Source organism: Eublepharis macularius, chromosome 8 (genome assembly GCF_028583425.1).
Source record: "Eublepharis macularius isolate TG4126 chromosome 8, MPM_Emac_v1.0, whole genome shotgun sequence".
In the NCBI taxonomy this organism is placed as follows: Eukaryota; Metazoa; Chordata; class Lepidosauria; order Squamata; family Eublepharidae; genus Eublepharis; species Eublepharis macularius.
This window is the reverse complement of record NC_072797.1, coordinates 113781992-113801536: the sequence shown is the minus strand read 5'-3', so window position 1 is coordinate 113801536 and position 19545 is coordinate 113781992. Positions and strand designations below refer to the sequence as shown.

Genomic DNA, 19545 nt, shown 5'->3' with positions numbered 1-19545 from the left:
AAGTTGAAGATGGTGGGCCAAACCTCACAAATCTACTATAAACCCAGTTAAGTTCTATAATGGACAACACTTTTCTCTAGAGTTAGTGCTCAACACGGGAATCAGATACTCTAACTCCGTGAACCAGATTTAACACACAAGGAGAGCCAACTGTATTTGAATCAGCCTTCCACCAGCTCTGTACTGCCCAGGATATTCCTTCTGTGTGTACACTGCCTTGTCACATAATATATGATAATAACCCACTTGTCCATTTTGCAGCTTCCTGACACTGATGCATAAAGCAAAAATCAGACATGGGAATTTGTCATATGTTACTAGGCTATGAATGATACAGTTCCAGTTTAGTGTTCTTTGGCCAAAACCCAGAACATTTTATTACGGATACAATTGCTTCTGTAATGGGACTATTTCAAAAGTAAACTGGCTCAGTTATGTTGGAACTAGATATTAGAGAGGACATGTATCTGCCACTGAAATCAGCAGCTCTTTTCTCCTCCTTCCCTCCCCCAATGACCAGAAACCCTGAAAGCATAATGGGGCAAGCGCTACATTACAAGCTTCATGGCCTTCACAAACAGCAGCCAATGACGTTGGAGTTGTTGTGATAGCATGATGTCATCATGTCATATGATGGGTATTACTAAATACTGCATGGAGAGAAGGGAGAAGACACAGAGTTTCTGTTTTCAGCAGCAACCACATATCCTCTGCAGCATTTAATTGCAGCTTAATTAGCACTCACAAAGAGGAAGAGCCCATTTGACCTATTAGGATCAGTCTTGTATCTTCTGGAAAGCTCTACCTTCTTCAGCAGCTACATTATCCCAAATAATCTGCAGTAACTTTGACTTACCCTGCCTACAAAATACCCGTTACTTGAATAAAACCAAGTGGGCATCAGGGGAGTAATGAAGTACAACATCATTCCACCAGCCCTGGCTTATTAGCTTCATGAATGTACTGTTACCCTAAAGGCAGTTTTGATACTTTCAGCTTCCAGAAACATTAACAAAGATGCTTCCCCCACCCCATCAATTAAATATTCTTACTTTGCTGTTATAGCTGTCAAACAAATATCACTATCACTTATATCTGTAGTGTGTGACCAGAGCTTTCTTTTGGAAACATGTGCCCTGTGCAATCGTATTTGATTTGATCCACTCAGAGACGTCAACATATCTACCACTCTCATGTACCCTTCTCCTGCTTGCATTCCTGCCATTAGCAGTTTCCCAAGATCAGTTGCTGCAACGCTCTATTTAATGAAAATATTTATCTCACTTACAATGCATAAATAAATGTCTGTTGCTTATTGTCCACCCCAACCATATTTCATATAATATTTCATATAAGACATTCAAGCTCCAAGTTACACTTAGCACAATCAGCTACATGTCATTGTTGTTCCCAGCATTCTGGGCTAAGAGATATGCTCAGTTATTATTACAGTAACGAGGAGTAAGGGTCACTCCCTAGGTTGCTATATTCTAACCGTTTTCCAGACAGGCTCAATTTGACAGCACTGTAACCAGATTAGGCGGAATTGTTAAAAGGAAATCAAGGAAAAGAGCATCAGTTTCACTTTATACCAATTATCTTAACAGAAAATATTTCGGCAAAGAGAGCATTTTATTAGACGTATTTTATATGTCCTTTTCCCCATAATCGTTCTTCACAGTAAGTTTACTTAATTAGGCGTAAATTACAACATCACACAGATTACAGCTACTATTTTCTAATTAGAACACACAGGCTCAGGTTGGGAAATGAAATAAGGTAAAATGACTGCAAAAGAGGAAGGAAAATCAGGCGTGTTTTACCTCATGGATTAGAGCAATTAACGTCTGCTGGAAATTGCGGCCCCTACTGGCTAGAAATCGGCTGATAGGTTTGCCATCTTTGCCCACATGGATTGGAAGATCATAACACAACAACATGCCAGCTAAAACATAAACAATGCATTAGATTATTGACAACAACCAACCTGAAAGTTATGTCTTAACTTACTATAACAGTAATCAAAAGCAGAGAAAATTAATACTCAAAAACAGGATTTTGATGAATAGGAATTTGGAGCAATTTGGCAATTTATTTCCATAATATTAGAACTGATAGCAAATACAGTACTGAAGGGAGGAAGGAATCAAAAGGCTGAAAATTCTCTGTATAGATGGCAGTAACTTAACAGGTCACATATTCTGTAACAGTGCCAGAACCCATTGGCTTCACCTCGGTATTGAGGGGAGAGGGAATATACTGCATTATCTTCTTTCACTCTGTTCAGGCAGAATAGAAGTCCTTCTCAACTGGCTTCCATGCTTCCCTGCCCTCCCCCATCCTGCCCCAGCTCCTTAATTTCTTATATTTCATGGCTCCAGTCCTTCTGAAATAGCTCATTGCCAGTGAGTGATAAGTAGTATTTCCAAATCCATCGGCTCACTAAACCTGAGGTTTCAGAAGTCTCTCACAAGTTTTCTGGTTCTCAGCTACTGCCAAGAAAGCAATACAGATGCTATTAAAATGCAACCATCTAGATCCATGGGCTAACCCATTGCTTCTCTTCCAGCCCCTCTCACAGCAGCCCTGCTCCATCAAAGGATATCGGTAAGTCTCCTTATTAATATATTCATAATTAACAATTCTATTCAACGTACCATTGAAATGAAGAATACTTTTCACTATTCAATGCATTTCCATATGCGTTATTTAAAAGCATTCATTCAGTCTAATAAATAGGCCATTATGCAGCTTTTTCCAAGTGCTGAACTTACCAAAAAAAAATCATTTCATTAATGTTAACTGTCTTTGATAAACCTTCAATTTTTATAATTTTGATTTCTATTCTACAATTTAATTTGCAAAGTTTGGGAACCAAAAATGTTATGTTTAATTTAGCAGCAGAAACTTTTCATTTTCTTTCACATAACAAACTTAAAATGCAAACTTTAACAATAAAATTCTGTAATATGAAAAGCCTTTGAAATTAATGACATGCTATTGATTTATGCAACGTTTTACCTCTTTCCCCTTATTCCAAGGGCTCAAGGCAGGTTACCTCTGACCAGGGCTTTTTTTCTGGGAAAAGAGGTGGTAGAACTCAGTGGGTTGCCCTCAGAGAAAATGGTCACATGGCTGGTGGCCCCGCCCCCTGATCTCCAGAAAGAGGGGAGTTGAGATTGCCCTCCACGCTGCGGAGGTCAATCTAAACTCCCCTCTGTCTGGAGATCAGGGGGCGGGGCCACCAGCCATGTGACCATTTTCAAGAGGTCCCGGAACTCCGTTCCACTGTGTTCCAGCTGAAAAAAAGCCCAGCCTCTGACACATTTTATTATCATTGGAAACCAACACCAAGCCAGCATGGTATAGTAGTTAGAGTGTCATATCTGGGAGACTCTGATCTGAATCTCCACTGTGCCATGTAAGCTTGCTGGGTGGCCTTGGGCCAGTCCCAGGGCTATCATGAGGATAAAATGAAGGAGAGGAGAACAACGTTAGCCGCTTTGGGCCCCCGATGGGCAGAAAGGTGAGGTCTAAGTGAAGTAAATGAATAATAATACTCCAGATATACCACAGAAGGCAACTGCTCATCCAGTGATCTGCTACACCAAAGATCATTACTGTAAAGATGGGTGGCTGGCCCTTTTCCCCTCAGTACATAATGCAAAAAGGACACAAGACCACTGTGGTGGGATCTTGAAGCAGTTTTTCTGGGCTAAGAGGAGAAGCAGGGAAGTGCTTCCTCTTAGTCCTCTAGGCTTCACCAGCAGCTGCTGGATCAGAAGACATTTTCATCATACCCTTTCTTCAAGGACTCCCAGGCATGTTATTTTCATCTCAACAGTCTTGAGATGTTAGAATGGAAAAGAGGGACTGGCGTAAGACTACTCAGTAAACTTTGCACTACAGCAGAGAACTGAACTATATTGGTTGATCAATCACTCTCTCCTTGTCCCGCTGCTCGCTTTATCTCTATCCGAGTGCCTTCTGTTCCCTCAACTATTTTGCTGTACGGGTGATTACTTTATATTGCTTGGGCTCATTTGCCTGAGCCCCTTAGAACTTTACTGATCTGTCTGGGGACAGCAGCTTCTTATATCTGACAAACAAGGCCAGTCATCAAATATGGAGGGGTTTTCCTGTTACAGCGAGACACAATAATCTGCCGTTTGCCGAGGTTGCCAGTTTCTCAGCTATGGAAGCTGTACCTAGTATGCCAGGAGCCACTAGGATTAACAGAAACAGTTGTGGAAGAGAAAGAGAATAACTGGCTCAAAAGGGCCTTGCGTCACTCAGAACATAAATTTACTGAAGAACTGGCAAATACACATTAGGTTGCCATCCCCCCGCCAGGGGCAGAAACTCCCCTGCCCCCAGCCCCTGTCTTCCCTCCTCTGCTCACCTGGCTGGTAGGGAGAAATACACCTGGGAGGGAGGTGCATATGCTTCCTCATAGAACCAGAAAATGACAGTAAGTTTGGGAGTGATTTTTAGTAAATTGTTCCCTAGCACAAATCTTACTTTCCACCTTGCTGCCCTCTGGTTTTGCCATGGGGAACCTGGCAGCCCTAAATATACCTTTTAGCCATTCCCAAGATTTTCTACCATATCATTGGCTTGGGACATTGGAAAGAGAATCTCACCTGCAAGGCCAGATTTCAGCCCTGGCTGCTTGTTCCTTTCATACATTTTTAGCATGAAACTTGGGACTCCCGATACAGTCTTCCCTTGATCTGACCGAACAGCACTTCCTTTCAGAGCAGAATGGTATATTCCGCGAGGCATGCTGGCCATCTCCTGTTTTACCAGTGATGCTGCAAACTCTTCAAATGCTTGTGGCGAGGGAGATGGAAAGAAAACAAGAAGGTGATTGACGGAGGAAACCAGAACCACCAAACTGATGTGGAACCACAGCTATTATCGGGGAATGTTATACTGAAATAAGTGGAAACTCCATATTCAGCTGACAGCTCGAAGGTCATGGTTTTTATAATTCCTGAGCAAGTTCCATGTTCACCTCCCATTCAAAACGTCACCTCAGGAAACCTCCAATAAATGGTGTCAGATGTTCAAGCTCAGGAAAAAAAAACAAGCAGTCAGAGTTGTTTTATGTGCTGATCAATGCACCCTTTGTTTGATTACTGGGCCCAAGTCACCAGTATGGAATGACAGCCATAGAAGTGACCTTTACCTTGGCCAATGCAACACCAAGAAGAAACCCCACATACACCCACATGAGGCTTCTTGCCACCTAAAATACAGCAACCTAAACAAATATTTCAGAGAATTCAATAGGTAAAGTTATATCAAGAACTGCAGAGCTGGGGCTTTTAAACTCTAGCTGAGTTCACCTCTGTAATTGTAAGGCATTCACGAAATGGTACGAGCACTCGTGAAAGTAAATGCATTAGCTCAGACAAAGTAGCCTGTAGGATGGGTCCTCAGAAGGGTTACTTTTTCCTCACTGTGAATTGCCAGAGCCTGGCAACATTTGTTAGGTTTAACAGTCTGTTAGTGCTTTTTATTATATAATGAAAAACTGGGGAGGTTAAAAACAACTGTTTCACATTAGGCCCATAGCTTTGATGCACATTCTCCTGTACCAGATACAATTGCTGGTTTTCCTATGAATTGCAGCAAGCCTGGGAATGCAGGATCACTTGCTTGCTTGTGTGCTAAACCAGACATACACAAAGTGTCACAGAATCAGTTAACAGAACCCAGAAGGACTCTGGAACGCCTTTGCATTTTCACCTTCTTTCTCCTACGCTTTCTATTTTTGTTGTTGCGTAACATAAAGATACAGTGCTCTTCCTCACAGTGTTTACACATTAAGACTGCAGTACTAGGAACACTTTCCTAGGAATTCTACTGACTAAAATGGGTCTTACTTCCAAGTAGACCTGCTTCAGCTTTGTGCCTAGAATAAACCTTGAAATATTCTGCTGCATTCCCTGACCGGGTTGGATCCAAACTCCCACTTCTGCTAACAGAAGGGCTGGTTCTCCTTACCCACTGCAGCTCCACACATCACTTCTAACACCATTCCCAAGGGTCTCATACGGCCAAGTTACAAGTGACAAAAGGCACAGGTTGGACACTTGTCAGCTTCCCTCAAGTTTTGGTGGGAAATGTAGGCAGCTTGGTGGAATGTTGGACAAGTGACAGTTGAAAAGTTCATTGGACAGCAGTCGGAGAGCCAAGCTGTCAAACCAGGACGCCTACATTTCCCATCAAAACTTGAGGGAAGCTGACAAGTGTCCAACCTGTGTCATTTGTCACTTGTAGCCTGGCCCTCAGCTTTTGAGGGGACACAGGGAGCTGCTACAGGAAAAGAGGGGCAAGAAAAATTTGTCCCTCAAGAGGCATTCCACTTGCAGCTCTTCAGCTCTCACCGTTATGTTTTAGGTTTCTGCCCTATTTCTTTAAAACTTAACGCTTTAATGTTTGTGAAACTTTCCTGATTAAAAGTTAATAATTTACTACAAATGAGTTGTGCTGTCAAAACATTGCTTTCTAATCTGATCACTTCACATTAATTTCAAGAAACTACTTGCAGGCAAAATGATGAGACTAAAAATTAGTTTCTAAATATATGTACCTGGTAAAACAGAAGGAGGCGTGAGTAACAGTAATTTGATATATGAGGAACCAGGAACAGAAAGGTCAACCTCTTTCCCTTCCTCCTCCTCCTCCTCCTCTTCATTTACGCCCACTTCTTCTTGTTGGTCCAGTTCTGGTCTTGCCTATGTGGATGAGCAATGTAGGGGGAAAAGAGACACTGAAAAAGCCATACCGCATAATGGAAAACTTGGAAATAAGCTTGCCTTGGTTAAGTCCAAACTAGGGCAAGAAATCCTCTAAAGAGACAACCAGGGCTTTTTTTCAGGGGGAACGCAGGGGAACGGAGTTCCGGAACCTCTTGAAAATGGTCATATGGCTGGTGGCCCCGCCCCCTGATCTCCAGACAGAGGGGAGTTGAGACTGCCCTCCGCGCCGCTCGGCGCAGAGGGCAATCTCAACTCCCCTCTGTCTGGAGATCAGCGGGTGGGGCCACCAGCCATGTGACCATTTTCTCTGAGGGCAACCCACTGAGTTCCACCACCTCTTTTCCCAGAAAAAAAGCCCTGGAGACAACTATAGTTTTTGGAGAACTAAACTATGCCTTTTTCTTTGATAACATCTGTCCAATGTATAAATCATTATTATAGGATCTATAAACCATTTCCCAATATATAATTGGACATGAGTTCATGACCTTTCCGCACAAAACTGTTAAGACATCTGGACCAATGTACCATTTACAGGGATGAAGGGCATCTCCTCCTCTCCTGTCTTCCTCCGGCTACTACACCCATCTTTCAGACCACACATGATTATTCTGTGTATTATCTGGTAAACAGAAGCGACCAAAACAAAAGCTATTAAAATACTCTAGTATTTATCCAACCCTCCATGGACTTAAGAGAGCAGGGCTTGCCTACTTCCTTCTCCTGCTGCAGCCCACTAAGTCTCTCCAAATTTGGTTTTGGGGGGCTCAGAATACCCTCGGGATGAACACAGGGATAAAATCACCACCCTCTCTTGCTCAAATGGAAATTTCTTTCCATTGCAGGAATGGGGTTATTGGATAGAGGCTGCTGTGTGTTTTCAATTAATTTAAAATATTTCAACCAACTGACTTTTTAAGGTTGCCTACCCCCACCCAGATTAAATTCTCTTTGGACCTGCGCCCTCTTTCATGTCTGGTTAGTGAAAAGGTGCACTAACACGCTCAGAACATCAAAGCAGCAAAGGCCCTGAAGCAAGTGACGATGACTTGTGAATTACTTGGATCTAGAAAAGCAGCAAATTTAGAAGTTGCTATTTGAAAGACACTGTTTTTACAGTTTGCATCTAAACTCAGAAGTACAGGCTGCTACCAAAAGTGGGAAGGTTTTGTTTCAATTAGCTGTCTTGATTCTTCTGCCTTCTCATGCTAGCTTCTTCCATAGGTGCTCAGTGCTCTAGGAAATCTTTTTCTTCATGAGAATACTGCAATTCCCCCCTTTGTCACACACACTTTCTCCACAATTTCCAGTCTGTTTAATAATTAGGAGATCCAGAAGTTTAATAATTAGGAGATCCAGAAATCAGAACTGGTTTATTTTGACATCTGTTTCCACATAATTTTCTTCTTTCCCATTTCTTTTTTTTAAAATAATATAAGTTTTATTTAAAAAGAAAAGATAGAAATGACAATAGAAAGTGCAGAGAAACTTATATAAAATACAAAGCACTACATTTGAGTCACATTTGAGCTACAATAGGAAAGTATATCCAAAATATGTAACAGCACAACAAGCTTATACAATAGTTCTCTTTCCCTCTTCTACTTAAACTTTAATATCAATAATTTTAATCAGTCATCTCTTCCATATTTTGTCTCTATATTATGACTACCTTAATTTATCTTAGTTTCAACCTAAGTAATCAAAGAAATCTTTCATTTTTTTCCAGAATTCCGATATTGATCTATTGTGCACATAGGAAGTTAATTTAGCCATGGTTGCATATTTATACAGCTTGTCTATCCGCTCAGGCATATCAAGGCAAGAAGTTTTCCATTTTGCTGCATATAGTACTCTCGCAGCTGTCACCATATACCGGAAGAGATCTCCCTATTCTTTTGTAACATTATTCAGTAAGATATTTAACAGCATATTTTTCGGGCTCAGCTGAAATCTGAGCCTGAAAATCTTCTGCATCTCTTCACGTATTTTTATCCAATATCTTTGTATTTCCTTGTATGTCCACCACGTGATAGTATGTTATATCTGTGCACTGACATTTCCAACACTGTCTGCTGAAATCCTTACTAATTCTCGCAATATCTTTGGGTGTGATGTACCATATAAAGAACGTTTTATACCAGTTCTCTCTTAACAATTGGCAGTCTGTAAATTTAGTATCTTTGGTCCATAGATTTTCCCATTGATTCATGGAGATGGTTTGTCCAATTTTTTTCATCCATTTCACCATACAGTTTTTAACTCGTTCCATTTCTGTCTGGTGTTGCAGAAGAATTTTATAGATTTTTCCTAGTAAATGTTTCTGGTCACTGCTTATTAGTAATTCGAATTCTGTTTTTCTCTTACTCTGCCACCTTCTTTGAGAGTTAGTTCTTTAAGCTTAGATACTATTTGATGATACATCAACCATGGAATATTTTCCCCTTGAGCTTGAATTTCTTGCCAAGTTTCATGTTACCTTGCTTATCTGTCATAAATTCGTAACTAAATTGGTCGTTTCTGTCTCTAGTGGTGGCACCACAGTGAGCGTTTATTGGCAACATCAATAGCGAAATTGGTGGGCTCAATCTATTTCTGCATTGAAACCACATTTTAAGTAGTGTCTCTTAGTATATGAACACTGTCTTGCTTTTGAATGGATTTTAGTGATTTCTTAAGCCATAACTAGTTACGAATACCCTCTTTAGCATCAGTTGTCTCCAACTTAATGTGTCTTCTACTATTATTATTTGGTGCATATATTGACGTCAGTGTCCATTCTTGTCCATCAGAAAGTCTTATTTTTAAGATAAAATATCTTCCATAACCATCTTTTAATTCTTGAAGAATCTCCAGGCTTTGATTATTAATATATATTGCCATACCCTTTTTCTTCACTTGTGATAACAATGCATAGACCTTGCCCAATTTTTTATAATTTTAATAGGTGTTCTTGATCTTTTTTAGTATGGGTTTCCTGAGTACATACACAATTATCTGCTTTTAATTTCCTCAATTGACTGAAACTTCTTGATCTTTTAGAAGATTTTAACCCACTCACATTTACTGAAATTATCTTGATTCCGTTCCTTTTTCTTCTTTTTTTTCTTTTCCCCTTTCGTTTGCTGACTGCTCCTTTTTTCTCTCCAGTTGAGGGATTAACATCTTCTGATGCTTGATCACTATTGTCCGTTTCCAGATCTTGTACAAGTGTATCCGCTTCTCTAACAGATGTGATTATTTTCTTGCCTTGACCCAAAAATATTTCTAGCCCACAGGGGATTTTCCAGCAGTATCTTATTTCTTTCTGCTACAGAACTCTTGTCAGGTTCTCAAATTCTCTTCGTTTCTTTATTTTATTTGCTGTTAAGTCTCAAAATATGTGTGTGTTTTTTCCTTCTACTTTCAGCGGTTCCTTCCTGTGTTGTGCAAGCACGGTGTCCTTTGATTTTTTGTGTGAAAAGGTGACCAGTATATCTCTTGGCACTTTTTGCCAGGTTGCATATTTAGAATTAATTCTAAAGATTTGTTCAATTTCTGGGAAGTCGTCTTGAACTTTAAAATAGTTCTGAATTAACTTTTGGAATTTATTCTCTAAATTCTGGTTCCCAAGCGCCTCCAAAATTCTGTGAAATCCTGAGTTTAATTTCTAAATTCTCTATTCTTTGATCTGCATCTGTTAGGGAACTTGCCTGCTGTTGCTGTGATGATTCGATTTGCTCTTAGGCCTCCTTCAGTTCTTTCTTTGATCTTTGATTTCTTGAATATTTTGCTTATTTTCCTGAATTTTTTTGACTATTTCTTGCAGTCCGGTTGAAACTTCAGTCCTTAAGTATTGTATGTCCTTCCTGATTTCTGAAAATGTTTGTGCCTTCTGCTCTGTTTTCTGTAACAGTGTTAAGATGTTTCTGATTTCATGCTGCACCTCTCCCACAGCATCCTTGGTCTTCTGTACTAGTTCCGTAGTTAAGGTCTGAAGCTGCTGTGAGATAAAGGACAGAACCTTCTCCGCTATTAATTCTATTTCATCTTCAGAGAAGAGTTTAAGTTTGCCTTTTCTCATACTTTTTGCCATTCTCTTAAGTTTAGCCAGCCTCCATCTCCTGACAGCTGCTAACAATCTTTCCATACGACAATATATTCAAAATAAAATACTTATATAATTCCACAATCCATCAACCATATAACAAAGCTGCCAGACATTCCCAATCTTTAAGAAAATCATAAAGTGTATTAATATAGTTATTATATTTACACTCTACAGATACCAGATACATATAAAAGGCATACATAAATAATAATAAATGAAAAACCCTGTTATTAGCAGATTAAATGTTGCATAATATCAAGAGAGAACAGGTGTTGAATGACAATTTTCTCTTGAAGGCAGCAGTGGCAAGAGTCAACTTTAGTTTTCATTTCTTCTTATAACCAGCAGATGGCAGGAAAGGGCTAAACATCAACAGGAAGAAATGTTTATAATGTCTCAGCAGAACCAGTAATTTATATTCTGACCACAGTCTTGTAGATGAACCTTAACTGAAGGGGCAAATTTATAAATATATCCTTAAATCCATTCTTGATGTCAGCACTTGTAATCCAAATAGTCTGTGTTTATATTTATATTTGTATTCCAAGCAAGAGATGAAGTTTTAAAAAATGATTTGTAATCCCCAGATGGTCAAAACCAAGAATCAAAAACTTTCTTTTGGCAGAGGAAATGAAACAACAAAGAGAGAAGACCCAATTGTTGGCTAAGTTCCTGGACGTTTTTCAGATAATTCCTTAATTATTCATGATATGCCACAGTTACACAGTCAAGCTGTAACTTCCAGTGAAGACTTTCTTCAGTTAAAATCCTCATATCTTCCCATTTGGAGCCAAAACAAAATAGTTATAAAATCAACATCCGGAAGAAACTCAGAATTCTAGATCTAAACTTGAGTATTTTGCTTCCATGGGAAGAGGTTAGTTTTGCAAGTTCTGTATCCCACACAACCAAACAATGCAGTACTTATAGCTTTCTGTTGGATCCTTATATGAAACGAAGAAATGTAAGGAAAAAGATCTTAGAACAATCTAAAGAGTATCTAATGACAGCATATAGAAATGATCCAGGCAGACTTATCTGGCTTCAGTGGCTGATTCTGCTCCCGCCGGATGTTTTCGTGTCTTCGGAGCTCCAAGGAGTCTTCAGCACTCTCGTTAGAAAGCGCTAAATAATTCCCCAGATAAAATCGGCACACACAGCGTGGGTGGGGTGTCTCTTATCAGTAAGGGATAGGTTTGTTTTTCCCAACCCTACCTGGCTATGCAGCCCAGGACACAGCATCAGCTTAAGAGCTCACCTAAGTGAGCTACTCATTGTCAGCTGCCATGTTGGACCATCGTCTTTCCCATTTCTTTGCATTTCTGACAAGTTATCATTCAGCATCAAATATTTAAAGAAATAAATGTCTACCTGTTCGGGAAGATGAAGAATGGTGTGTTCTTCAGAATCAAATTCAGAGAGAGATTTGTATGCAGAGATGGCCACAAGAGGATCCTAAACAAGAAATATATGGCTAGTACATGCCACGTAACATGAGAACAAAGAAAGAAACGCCTTTGTTCACAAATACTCAAGAAATAATACAGTAATTTCAAAGCAGGTGGATGTGAATGAACCTGCAAGTTCCTATGTATAAATTTGTATATATTTCCCAGTACATAATGGGAATAATGCTGTACATAGGCTATGGACTTCTGGACTGAGGCTCAAATTATTTATTTTACATACACAATCAACTAACTAATCTGTTTTGTGGACCACATAGTCTTTAACATACCTGGTAAAATAATTAAGAATTGTGAATTACTGGAAACAGCCAAAAGTAATACAGATGGGGAAATTCAAGTCAAAATGCAATGCCTGTTTTCCCATCGTCGTCCAAGAAGTTTAGCTTTCAAATGCCCTCTCTCATTGATTGCTCGTTGACCTCACAACTCAGTAGGTCTACGCATGACGAATTTATAATTTTCTAGCTGAGTCATTTGATATACTTCACCATACAAGTCATGCTGCAAGTTTTCTTACCCTTGCTAGAAAATGCCAGCAACATGGATTATTGGAGGGAATAGAAAATTCATCACAGACAAGCCTTCAAAGCATTCTGGTGCTCAGGGTGAAGGAGGCAGACAGAACAGGGCATACACTGAAAGCCAGTGTGGTGTAAGGGTTGGAGTGTCAGACTAGGATTTGGGAAACCCAGATTCAAATGTCCATGTCCTGCCATGAAAACTCACTCAATCTTGGGCCACACACACAATCAGCCTAACTGATCTCACAGTGTTGTTGTGAGGAGAAATGGAGGAGAGGAGCTGCTTCGGGTTCCCATTGGGGAGAAAAGTGAGATATAAACATCTAAATACGTTCCAGATATCAACTCTTGTAAAATGACACCCCCAACTTTGAACTATTCAAACAATTAAGCTAAAGACAGCTCGGTAAAGTTAAGAAGGCATTGTGAAACAAGTTTAAATTGGAAAACTAATTTGGAATAGAACAGTATGGTGAAAAGAAGTGTCCATGGCTTCTTTTCTTTACTATAACCAGGGCTTTTTTTCAGCTGGAACGCGGTGAAACGGAGTTCTGGAACCTCTTGAAAATGGTCACATGGCTGGTGGCCCCGCCCCCTGCTCTCCAGACAGAGGGGAGTTTAGATTGCCCACCACACCACTGGAGCGGGCAACTCACTGAGTTCCACCACCTCTTTTCCCAGAAAAAAAGCCCTGACTATAACTGTTCCAAAAATGACGCCATTCTAATCACAACATATACAAAACAAAAATATTACAAGAAACAAGGCAATTCCCTAGGCCTACTCGAGGCATTATTGTAACTGTGCTGCAAGTCAAAATTCTTACCGTGTGGAAGCAATCTCCCAACCCCACTTTTCTTAGTTAAGCCCTTATCACCACCCTAATGTGCTGATCATGCTCCTTCCCCACACACATGGATCACGTTGGGAGAAGAGCAAGATCTGGGGCCAATAGCCTGCTACCAGATAAGCCCAAACTGAACAAAAGAACACCACTGGTGGTCACATACAGCTTCCAGCTCAAACCAGCTCAACATATCATTAAGGACCTGCAACCTAGGCTGGAGACTGCTCTCTCACAGGCATTGGGAGGCAAACCTTCTCTTGCCCCCCTAAACTTAAACAACTTCTCACTTATAAAAATGCAATTCCCAACATGGACACGAATTCTGGGACCAGGTCCTGCAATAAACTCAGATCCCAGCTCTGCCCCCGTATCCACTTCAACAATACAATCACTGGACCTAACAATACCAGCTATACCATCTCAGGCTCATTCACTTGTACATCTTTCAATGTTATATATGCCATCAAGTGTCAGCAATGCCCCACCTCTCTATATTGGGCAAACAGGTCAGTTGCTTCGCAAAGGAATGAAAGGACATAAATCTGATATCAAAAATCACAACATTCAAAAACAAGTGGGAGAACAGTTTAATCTTCCAAGACATTCCATTGCTGACCTAGGCTTAACACTTCTCAGCAGGGCTTTTTTTCTGGGGAAAGAGGTGGTGGAACTCAGTGGGTTGCCCTCGGAGAAAATGGTCACATGGCTGGTGGCCCCGCCCCCTGATCTCCAGACAGATCTGTCTGGAGGTCAGGGGGCAGGGCCACCAGCCATGTGACCATTTTCAAGAGGTTCCGGAACTCCGTTCCCCCACGTTCCCCCTGAAAAAAGCCCTGCTTCTCAGGCAGGGAAACTTCAAAGGAAAATTACAACGGAGATTGCTGAAATTGAATTTATTTGCAAATTTCGAATAATGTGAACCACCCCCACCCCCCAAAGTTGTATCAGGATATAGGACTTCTTTTACATTATTGGTGCTAATTTTCTGCACTTCGCTTCCCTGCTCTATCAAGCTAATTATAACACGTACTATAGCTTTGTGAAGGTAACTGTATTGGCCTGTATTAGAAGAACAAGATTTGGGTCTAGTAGCACCTTAATCTAGCTTCCTGGACCTCTAATTTACAATACCCTTTCCACCCTCTGCTTGGACTACAATGGCTCCTTCCTTTTTCAACTCCTTGTATCTGACAAAGAGAGCTTTGACTCTTGAAAGCTCATTGAAATCTAGTTGGTCTTTAAGGTGCTTCTGGGCCTGGATCTTGCTCTTCTACTGCAGACTAACGCAACTATCTGCCTGAAACTATTGGTCTCAGGGAAGACAACACTGGCAACATGATCTAACTGACATATGTGATGAAAGCTTAACGTGTTATCGAAGTCGTATTCGGTTGAACATAAGGAGACAATCTGGCACAACACTGCTGCTATCCCAGTACTGTCTGATTCAAGCATCAGAGTGAAAACATAGCTGCTCAAACTGAATCACTAGTCCAATCTAGTATCTGACCTTGCTTTGTGTGTGGCTCCACAGGAAGCTGATGGCTTGAGTTTTAAATTTCTGTAAAATTAGGAAAAGATAACACTCAGGGCTATGCAACATAAGGCTATACAATGTCTTTTTATTTGAGCAAAAGCTTAGAATATCCATGGCGTCCTACAATCATAAGCCACATAAGCATGACAGGCTAGTATTGGGCAAAACTGCCAATGGGCCTCTTAACTCACTGTGTAATGACTGGAATTGTTCAAGCAATTTAGCTGGGTTCCAAACACAGACAAATGGGCCTTATGATACTAATGGCATTCCAAAGGTCAAAAAATATACTTTAGAGCCCATATCCAACGATGTGCGATAAAAATGCACACAAGTGTCAATTTTGTTCTGGAAAAATAATTGGCATTTAAGTGATCTCACAGGGGCAATTCACACACCATTTACATTGTTGTGGTCTCAATGACATTAACAGGACGAAAGCAGTGAAAGTCTGTTAAACTCATGTAAGTCAATTATGAAAACATTAACCTCAAAATTCCACTGAAACGAAAAGGTAGAATAATTGTACTAAGTATTTGACAGTTGCATGGTAGTATTGTTACTAAATGGCCAGGTGGCCTTGAAAGAGGATCTCAAGTACAGCTAACGTTTGACCTGTGAGAAGACACAGCAGCTTAAACTGAACCGCACAACACTAAGAAGAAAAACAGGAATATAATTAAGCTTGTGGCTTGTTATGCCATGTACTCATGTTAAAAAGGCCCTTCATCTCTATGTTCTTCTTGAAACAAAGAATCCTCTAATGGTTGAGACAAACAACTCACTCACAGAAGTCTAAGATAAATATAGATAGATAAACATGGTGGTGAAAAGTGCCATCAAGTCATAACCAACTTATGGCTACCCCTGCAGGTTTTCAAGGCAAGAGACAGAGGTGGTTTGCCATTTACTGCCTCTGCATAGCAACCCTAGTCTTCTTTGGAGGTCTCCCATCCAATTACCAACCGAGGCCCGCCCTCTTTAGTTCCTGAAATCTAATGAGATTGGACTTGCTGCCTGAGCTCTCTCTCGCATCAGCCGATAGTACCTTTTTGATGAATGCATCAGTTAGACCTAGTTCACAACCTGGGACTAAATTCAAGCTCGGGTCCATTCCAGAACCTACATCCGATGTAAAATGCTAGAGCATGGAATACATAAAGTTCTGGGGTAGATCCAACCATCCTCCAAGTAGCCTTCCTCCAACCTAAGTGGCTCTTCTGCCACTCTAGATATTAAATACTGATGATAGAAGCATATGATACATACGTATAATGTGTGTCATACAGTAGTAACACAAGAACTGAAGTCACCATGGAGTGATTGTTACAGTACTGAATTAGGACCGGGGAGTACCTGGGTTGTAACACCCACTCAGCCATGAAAGCTCACAGGGTGCCCTTGGCCCAGTCTCTCTCTTTCAGCCTTACCTACATCAAAATAAATGGAGAAGGAGCCCCCCCCCCAACCTTGGAGGAGAACTGCAATATAAATGTGATAGACAAAATAAACATGAGTGAAATTTAGTTTAAAAGGTCTGGTTTCGTATTGAAATATCCATTTAGGTAGCTGAAAACTCTTGAATCTGAAGTACAACTTTGAAAAGCATACTTGAATTAGATGAGTACTTGCTACCCTCTAAGTGGCCTAACTGAAGCAATAATAATAACAATAGCATATGCTGAAATGTTGAAATGCTGTGTAAGCGGATTGCCATTCAACATTAACCAAGACGACAAGAACACTTCTGAAAGGCCAGACAGTACCTAATGCACACATGAAGAAGCGGCGCTCCTTAAGGCTAAGACACATACCTCATATTCATTTGAATTCACCATTAGTGAAGGCACCAGGGAAAACAGCTCACTCAGTGTTTTTAAAATGAGTGGTCGGGTGTCACAACTCAGCTTTGGCGAAAGCGCATTCCACGTAGAACGAATGCATACAACCTAGAAGAGAAATGAAAGGGCAGTTAGCACCAGGTTGTCCAAAATATCTATACACTAGTAGAGCTTCATGAATGTTTCTCTGGATCTTGATGCTGGTTGCTGGACAGTGTACCAGAAATGCTTACACAGATTTAAAACGGTGAGAAAATCAAGCAAGCAAGTTATTTGTCATGTGAGTATGTCACTAAGTAAAATCAGCTATGAAGTTGCATCTAGTGGGTCATGATGCCAGACCACATGTCCTAGAGCAGGGTTTTTTTTAAGAAAAGGGAGAACAAGTGTTTCACTTACCTGTAACTGTTGTTCATCGAGTATCTTCTGTGTAGGCACACACTGGGACTGCGCATGCACAGGCCAGCCACAGATAGATTTTTCTGCTTGAAATCCATTAAGGGGGACATTCACCCTACTGCGCATGCGCAGTAGCATTCTCGCTAAAACACAGTTGCTAGGGCAAGTGCCCCCAGATTCCCTCAGTTCTCCTGAGCCGCCGGAGAAATAATAAAGTTAAATAACACTCACAGCGGGGAAGAAGGGAGGGAATGTGTGCCTGCACAGAAGATACTCGATGAACCACAGTTACAGTTACAAGTGCAACACTGTTTTTCATTGTCATCCTTCTGTGCAGTTCCACATTGGGAGTATAGTGGCTCCTATAAGAAGCAATTTCCATGCTTAATTTTTGGCAAGGCTTTGACCTATATTTTGGAAACTAAGACTTGACCCTAGACACAGTATCTTCCACGTCATACATTAGTTGTTTTTTTTTTCTTCACTGCATATGCACGTTCATTGATAAAAAATCAAGTAAAATATGTCCTGACGGTGACTAGAGTGAGATTCGTAGAATCTTAAAGATGGAGTAATGGGGAAAAAGGTGTTTGGCAGGGGGTGGTCAAAGGCTGGAACAGAGCCCTCATATGCAAAGGCTGTGTATGTCACTTCCCTGGGTTTCATAGTAGAATGTGTTGTTTGTTGGTTTCTCGAAAACATATTATCGGCTACTCGAGAGCCACTTGAGAGCCAGTTTGGTGTAGTGGTTAAGAGCCAGGACTCTAATCTGGAGAACCGGGATTGATTCCCCACTCCTCCACTTGAAGCCAGCTGGGTGACCTTCAGTCAGTCACAGCTCCTAGGAGCTCTCTCAGCCCCACCCACCTCACAGTGGGGATAATAATGACATACTTTGTAAACCGCTCTGAGTGGGTGTTAAGTCATCCTGAAGGGCGGTATATAAATCGAATGTTATTATTATTACGTGTCTCCCTCCCCTTGCTCCTGCCCCTACAACCCTAAATTACACCCCTGTTGAGTTCCCTCCTTTCCCCAAATTCTGTCCTCCTAACAGGGCTGCCAGTCCTCTAGCAGAGGCAGGGGACCCTCCGCTCCCAGTCTTTGCCCCCTGCTACCACTGACCTGGCCATCAGGGGGGAAAGGCACAGGGAATGGGTCTAGGAGCTCTGGAGCATGCTCCCATGCGCTACAGAACTTCCCTTGTCGCACCACACATGATGCCACTTCCAGCATGACAAAGGAAGGCTCCGGAGAATGCACATACAAGGTAAGACCTCCGAGAGCGCTCCCACCCCAGGTCCCCTAGTTTTAAGGCATCCCTACCTCCTAATGTCCAGGAATTTACCACACTGGAGTTAGCGAAGTACTCCAAATAGTGCTTAAAACAATATTAAATCAAAACAAGAGGAGACATGGAGGACTATATGAAAAATAGTATCGTGCAGAGAAAGTACACAGTGGCCGATTCCGCATGGCACACTTTAAGCCAGCACTGTTGTGTACTCACGTCGATTGGTGCTGAATTGACTTGGGCTCCTGCCTGTACTGAACAACCTCAAGGCGATTTGGTGTCTGCTTTCTGATTTTCTAGATGTGTGTGTTTGAAGCCACCTTTTGTGGGGCTGGAGATGTCTGTGCACCACCGGGGAGAGGCGTTACAAACGTCCCTGGCTTCAAGACAAAAAAACCCAGGAAGCGTGTTGTTTGCAGCTCTCATTTCTGCGGGTGTTACAGACCTTCCCTGACTTCAGAACAAAAATTAAAAGGGAGCATTTCTGAGCGCAGCGTTACAAACGTCCCTGGATTCAGGGGAAAAAACCCAGGAAGTGTGTGCACAGCAGAGGAAAGATTGGCCGTTTCCACATGCTGTTTAAGCGATGGGCTACCTACTGAATGCTGGTGGTTTTTTTCCACAGATTCCAGATGCCTCTGATTTCAAAGCGGAAGCAGGCAGTTTCACTTCCGTTTGTTCAGCGTCTTTTGTGAGAACGGGATTTCCCACTCTTTCCTGTGCCGGGTAAAGGACGCTGAACAAACGAAAGCCAAACTGCCTGCTTCCGCTTTGAAA

General features: G+C 41.2%; 1 protein-coding gene across 1 annotated transcript in view; it reads right to left on the bottom strand.

Annotated features, from left to right (window-relative positions):
* The window catches only part of FOCAD (focadhesin), a 183450-nt gene that overhangs the window by 71639 nt on the left and 92266 nt on the right, over nucleotides 1-19545 (bottom strand). Inside the window, exons 16-21 of the mRNA XM_054987115.1 lie at nucleotides 17049-17183; nucleotides 15208-15258; nucleotides 12232-12315; nucleotides 6602-6746; nucleotides 4644-4832; nucleotides 1824-1945 (exon numbers count right to left, since the gene is read on the bottom strand). Of these exons, the coding sequence (XP_054843090.1) occupies nucleotides 1824-1945; nucleotides 4644-4832; nucleotides 6602-6746; nucleotides 12232-12315; nucleotides 15208-15258; nucleotides 17049-17183 (726 nt within the window). The remainder of the gene's footprint in view (nucleotides 1-1823; nucleotides 1946-4643; nucleotides 4833-6601; nucleotides 6747-12231; nucleotides 12316-15207; nucleotides 15259-17048; nucleotides 17184-19545) is intronic.